This window comes from Physcomitrium patens, chromosome 14 (genome assembly GCF_059467195.1).
Source record: "Physcomitrium patens ecotype Gransden chromosome 14, ASM5946719v1, whole genome shotgun sequence".
NCBI lineage: Eukaryota > Viridiplantae > Streptophyta > Bryopsida > Funariales > Funariaceae > Physcomitrium > Physcomitrium patens.
Genome location: NC_143423.1, coordinates 13529411 through 13535299, shown reverse-complemented (window position 1 = coordinate 13535299; position 5889 = coordinate 13529411). Strand labels below are relative to the sequence as shown.

The window sequence follows — 5889 nt, the reverse complement described above, 5'->3', positions numbered from 1 at the left end:
AAATTGTTCGTTCAAAGAAATCAGACAGATCTATTTGATTCAAAACAACAACAATAACAATAACTTAAATGTTATCTTAATGCTAGTGAGATTTTTTTGTCTTGTTCCTAGAGACACCGTACCTGGATCCCAGCCTAGTGGACGTAGGTGTGGAACCAGGCCTTGTTCCAGACCTCAACAGATTGAGAAGCATGGTTGCCATGGGGCCGCGCCCAAGGCCGTGGAGACCCGTGGAGACGGGTGCCCACACTTCTCTGGACATGGCCCCGATTCAGAATTTTCCGCTATATCGAAAGAATCCGGAGGTACTCAGGGCGTTGAAGTCGAGGGCGAGAGGATTTGTCGAGTGCTGATGGCACCGCACACGCATCAGCAAGCCATCGAAGGCGAGCAGGTGGAGGAGGAAGAGGAGGAGGAGGCAGCGGTCGCCACGCTCCGCTTTGGAAGAGTACGGCGCAGCGTCAATGGCATCAGGTGATTGAAGAGTGCCTCTCTGGAAAGGGGTTGAGTCAATGCATAACAGAAATCACAAGTAATAAAACATTGTTAATCAGTTTGCGAGGCTTGTAGGCTGGACAGGGCTGACAGAGCAGGGTAGAGCAGGGTAGGACAGGGGCTCTGGGGTGGGCTGGGCTGCCAAGATCAAGTGGAGTTTTCCGGTCACTCGAAATGCGTCATTGTTGCTGCATTATTACACTCCCCTCCTCGTCTCTCTTTCTCTCTTCTGTTGCTTGAGTTTGCTGGGCCCAGCTCCTCGTCACTCATTGCCACAACTAATCGTTCTCTCTTTGCCCGTTTGTGCATGTATGAGTGAGTGTGCATTTTTTTCCCTTCTCTTCTCTGAGTACCAATGCCATCTTACTGTGGTTTCTAGCAGCAAGGAGTGCAGTGTTGCGTGAATACGGCCAACAGAAACTTAGCTTGCAGCTGGTTTGATGTGCTTTTGCCGTTGGCCGTCCGAGCTTTGAGCTTCGTCTGGTGAGTTGGCTTGCCGGTTTCGCTCTCGCGTAGCCATTTTGTGTTTGGGTTAGAAATGTGGAGTTGAAGAGATTGTTGATGACGAATATGTTTCGGGCTTGTTAGCAGTGGCGGGGTCTTCTTCAAGCTTCCACTTTGGAGTCGAAATCGCGCTGAAGAGCCGTGTGTAGTGTGACAGTGGCTTGAGTAGACGTCAGGAACTATTGTTTGCTCTCTTGGTTGTGTATAGTTACCAGATTAAAGTTTACTCAGTAGCAAGTGTACGAGATAATATTTGAGATTGTGTCGGCGACTTTTGGTTTGAGTTTCAGCGGTGACGAAGAAGCGATGGTTTTTTATTGGAGTGATTGAAATTTACCTGGACTTCCTTGCAAGGTTAGAAGAATCGTAGATTTGGTGTTTTCAATGGTTGCTGAAAGCTCGCGATCTATTTTCAATCGTGCTAAATTTAACATAGTATGTGAGTTACTCATGCGTTAGCTCTTATCGGGTCGAGGATCGATGTGCAGGTCCATTTGCAGAGTAACGAAGGACTGAAGAAGGAGGAGTTGATAATGCAGAGAAGCGGTGCACGGGAGTGATGGTGAAGCTTCAGACAGTGTATTTCCTGTGTCTGAAGAGGCGGGACATTCCGGCATTTTCTTTTAGGGTAGTCGAATTATTTTAGCGGAAGTAACCGTGACCAGAAGCTGGATGTTGGAACTGAAACTATCAGTGTGCATAGTGACAATGTTGTAGATGGTTGAAGGAAGTGTTTCGTATTCGGAAGGCAGAGGGGCGCAATGCTCGTGCAGCAGGAGAATGGGAACGTGGCGTGGCTGGGGAATGGCTCTCGTAATGTCCCCGATGAGGCTGCCGCAGCAATCGAGTTGGAATCCGGGAACGACGAGACGATGGAACCTTACAGCGACGTATTCAGGCCGCCTGAGGTAGCATTTGAGGCGGAGAGAAGTGCCGTGAGCTTGGTGGGAGCTTGGCTGATAGAGAATCTCATCAAGGTCGTGATTGTCGTGTTCATGGTCCTAAGTGTGCTGATTCTCGTCGTCATGCGCAGCCACGAGGGGCAGAATGAGATCATAGATCTGGAGCTAATCTCAGAAGCACTGCCGCAAATTCCGTATCCGGAATTGAACCTGAAACATATCCCCGCACAGGTTGACAAAGGACGATACACTGCAGTGAGGACGGATAAGTGGATCGTAGTAGCCGCCCTCGGTGCCCCGACAGCGCACATTCAAGCGCTGACGAGGGTGAGTGGATGGCAGGTGCTCGCCGTTGCCGGCGAGAACACGCCGGCGGATTGGAAAGTCGCTGGAGCTATCTTCCTGTCCATGGACGACCAAGCTGCTCTCGGCTACCGTATTTCCGCACATCTTCCGGACAGCAACTATTTGCGTAAGAACATCGGTTACCTATTTGCGATCCAGCATGGTGCACAGGTAATTTTCGATGCGGACGAGAAAGAGTCGGTGATCGGCGAAGACCTGGACTCGAAATTTGATGTGTATCTTCAAGGACGACGAGCCCGTCGGGATCCGATTCTTCAGTTCCGCACCCTCCCCAACCGGACTGTTGTGAACCCTTTCATCCATTTCGGTCAGAAATCAGTGTGGCCTCGAGGGTATCCATTGGAATTCGTTGAGGAAATTGCACCCGATATTTCATACAGCGAAGTCTTCCCCGGCAAGCAGTTTATTCAGCAAGGCCTTGCTAATGGCTTACCAGACATCGACTCTATATTTTATAACACGAGGCGGTCTCGTAACGGCCATATCAGCATCAATTTCGACACAAACGCTCCCCCTGTCGCCCTTCCCCATGGCACAATGGCGCCCTGCAATGCCTTCAACACGCTTTTCCACTCTGCAGCTTTCTGGGGACTGATGCTGCCCGTGACGCTCAGCCCGAAGGCGGCGGACATTGTACGCGGTTACTGGGCTCAACGCATACTATGGGAGGTTGGCGGCATAATGGTGATATACCCTCCAACGGTAGTGCGAGAGGATTCCGGCATGCCATTGTCCTTCGTCGACGAGAAGGACTTGTATGCGGAGTCTCGCCGTCTAGTGGAATTTCTCGTGAAATGGCGGTCCACGAAGCCTACTCTCTTCGATAGGATCATCCATCTGACGCACTCCATGGCTGAGGAAGGCTTTTGGGGCGCCATCGATGTGAAACTCACGGTTGATTGGCTCACAGACCTTCTCTCAGTCGGGTGGCGCCAGCCTCGCTTGGTGGGGAGTGATCTCGATGCACTAATAGACGATTCTGCTCCTTCCTTGGCTCACAAGCAGTTCGTTCCTCGGTCTTTCCCTACGGTTCATTTGGGTGTGGAGGATGGCACGGCATTGACGGAAGAGTTTGCGGATTTTCTTACATGGCGCAAGTTCTACGGCAATATGGTGCTCGTGCTCGAATGTGCTTGGCCTCTGAATCACACGGTTTTGTCGTGGCGGCTACTCTATGGGCGTTTATTCAAGCACGTCGTTGTTCTGTCTCAGGAGAATGAACCTGGGCTTGGTGTCCACGCCAGCGACTTGTGGATATCCTACAGGTGATTCTCTTCCTGGCATCAAGAGAATTTTTCTCTTACCAGCACTTGAAGTTCTTCATTCTTTGCTCACCCCTTGACGCATTCCACATTTTGTGCAGTATGTTGCCAAAGATTTTTGAGAAGTATCCTGCAGCGGACGGCTTCGTGGTGATGAAGGAGGCCGTTGTGTTCAACTACTGGAAAATTGCATCCGCCAACAAGACGAAGATTTGGAATTTGCATCAGGTATGTGGGGTTTTGTCCGGCAAGCACAGCCTCCGTCGAGTAAGCTCGTTTATATCAACCCGTGAAGGAAGTACCTCCTGAATACAAATGTTGTGTGGTTTTGACCAGGTGAATACGACCTGGCAAACAGTCGATTACAATGCCTCGGGCGCGGATTGGTACCTAACCAAGAACCACAAGAACAACGTGAAGAAGACGGTGAGCCGGCTGCCAGTGGAGTACCGCACCACTTACAAAGAAACCATGGACGATAACCACTTCGTCGTTTGCAGCTCGGATGTTTTCTACCTCCCGCGTCGCTACATTGACGATTTCGCAGCTCTGGTACCCCTGGCTTCGAAGGTGAAGCTACACAGAGATTTAGCTTTACCAATGATATTCATGGCAATGGATAAGCCTAGCAACTTCGATGACTATGCATTCAGTAGTATAAAGCACCTGTCGGAGAAAGAGGAGATAGACGACCCTGCCATAGCTTATACTCCAGCATGGCACGTGGTCTTCCCGTGGGCGGCGACAAGCGACATTGAACTTTATCGTATTGTTAAGGCTATGTCAGCTGGAGACCCTTCGCTAGCAGATATAATTGAGTAATCTTTATCCCAGTTTAGTACTATTTTCCCAAATTATTCATATGAGTATCTTTCCGTAGGGGATACATTACAATGTAAAATTACTCACATGATTAGCCTTCCCGTAAAATATAATTGCAGTGTGTTCAGATGTTGCAGAATCGTCTCTACGTACGATCAGTTGTGGGGACACACTGGATGAAGTTTTGTTCGCTCTAATTTGGAAACCAAATATGTTTTTAATTGTTGATTGCTGAAATTTGACGGACGGCAACCATATGCAGCTTCTCGCCGAACATGTAATTCACCAGTGCAGATGGATTCGAAATTATGGAGAGCTTCCCGGAACTGTAAGCAGAATGATTGTCATGCTTGGGTCTCAAAGTCAGTAACATGCAGCTTACAATTGTTGACCTCCGTCTGACCGGCTAAAATGGACTTCGATCCTAAAGATTTACAGTTTGAAGGGTAGGTTCTTCTGAGCAACTTCATAGGAGCTTTTACTCTCCAAAGGTAGATACGTCTTCTCAGTAGTACTAAAAACTCTCTTCACAGCAACTGATCGCTAAATAATTATGAATGATTCTGGAGAATTATACCAGCTGAGGGAGGAGAAGTCATGCCTTTGGGTGGATGCTCAAGACGTGGTACATGCGCGGTTCTGCAATTTCACGACGATGTGCTTCGCTGTTAGCCCCCTGCTTGTTTCGGTGATAATGCCAGGTCGATATCGAGGCATTTTCTGGACCGAGCTGGGTTTCTTCACAAGTCTGCTCGCTGGAGCAACTTCCCCGTGAAGTAGATTACGCTGAAGTCACATTGATTTTACCTCCTCATGATTCTCATCAGCCATTACGACCGTGCGAATGTGATTTGTAAAGTCATTCTACCTGATCAGTCTTCGTCCCATAATGTTACACCGTTCCTGCGATGTGCAATACTCGCTGTCGGTGAGAGGCGGCAAAAGGGCCGAAACAGGTGTCTAACCGGAGGATGTGACGGAACAGAAGTCATCCAAATTCGACCCCATCATTCGGATGTACAGTTCGGCCGCTTCAATTATCTAAGTCAACCTGTCCTTCAAAAAGATGGTGACACAGAATTTCAATGGGTCTGGTTAATCTACCAATCAGTCATAGAGGTTGCAAATTATTTCTTCTAAAAATGAATTTTCACATAATGTTTTTTTTAAGAAAAGGTAGCATAAATCTACACCTAGCATAAAGCTACTTTTTTTTAAGACATTATTTTTTAACCACTTGTACCTTGATATATGTATTTACTGAATATGGCCTCATACTATGACTCTACAACACATAAAATTCCTTGCACAAGTTTGTTAGGATTTACTAACATGGATTAATAAAGATCAATATCAAAACTAACTCACAACATTCTTATATTTTGAGATTGCCAAGACTCTCTACATCTTTCGACATGATATCAAAATAAAAAAGAGGCTATTTTTTCTACTTTGTTTTTGATTATATTTGGTTGTATAGAAACCAAAGTTTAGAATTTCCGACTTTGTTTATTCTCATCATTCTTTTTTCAATTAGA

At 47.4% G+C, this 5889-nt stretch overlaps 1 protein-coding gene across 5 annotated transcripts; it reads left to right on the top strand.

Annotated features, from left to right (window-relative positions):
- The first annotated feature begins 299 nt into the window (after positions 1-299).
- On the top strand, positions 300-4490 carry LOC112291677 (putative glycosyltransferase STELLO2). 5 transcript variants are annotated; one of them, XM_090255943.1, is made up of 6 exons: positions 300-474; positions 878-978; positions 1087-1353; positions 1488-3532; positions 3631-3757; positions 3866-4490. In XM_090255943.1, exons 4-6 carry the CDS (start codon positions 1761-1763, stop codon positions 4349-4351), a joined length of 2385 nt encoding a protein of 794 aa, XP_090112069.1. In that variant the 5' UTR covers positions 300-474; positions 878-978; positions 1087-1353; positions 1488-1760; the 3' UTR covers positions 4352-4490. The 5 variants fall into 5 exon arrangements, with proteins under 5 accessions (XP_090112069.1, XP_024395218.1, XP_090112071.1 ...); XM_090255945.1 differs by having other exon boundaries at positions 334-474; positions 1290-1353; XM_024539450.3 differs by lacking the exon at positions 1087-1353 and having other exon boundaries at positions 322-474.
- Positions 4491-5889: the final 1399 nt, after the last annotated feature.

Excerpts from the sequence above, each read along its gene's own strand:
- LOC112291677 (XM_090255943.1), top strand. The coding sequence starts at position 1,761 with ATGCTCGTGCAGCAGGAGAATGGGAACGTGGCGTGGCTGGGGAATGGC. Across the intron at positions 3,533-3,630 it reads GACTTGTGGATATCCTACAG|TATGTTGCCAAAGATTTTTG; the intron begins GTGATTCTCTTC and ends CATTTTGTGCAG. Across the intron at positions 3,758-3,865 it reads AGATTTGGAATTTGCATCAG|GTGAATACGACCTGGCAAAC; the intron begins GTATGTGGGGTT and ends GGTTTTGACCAG.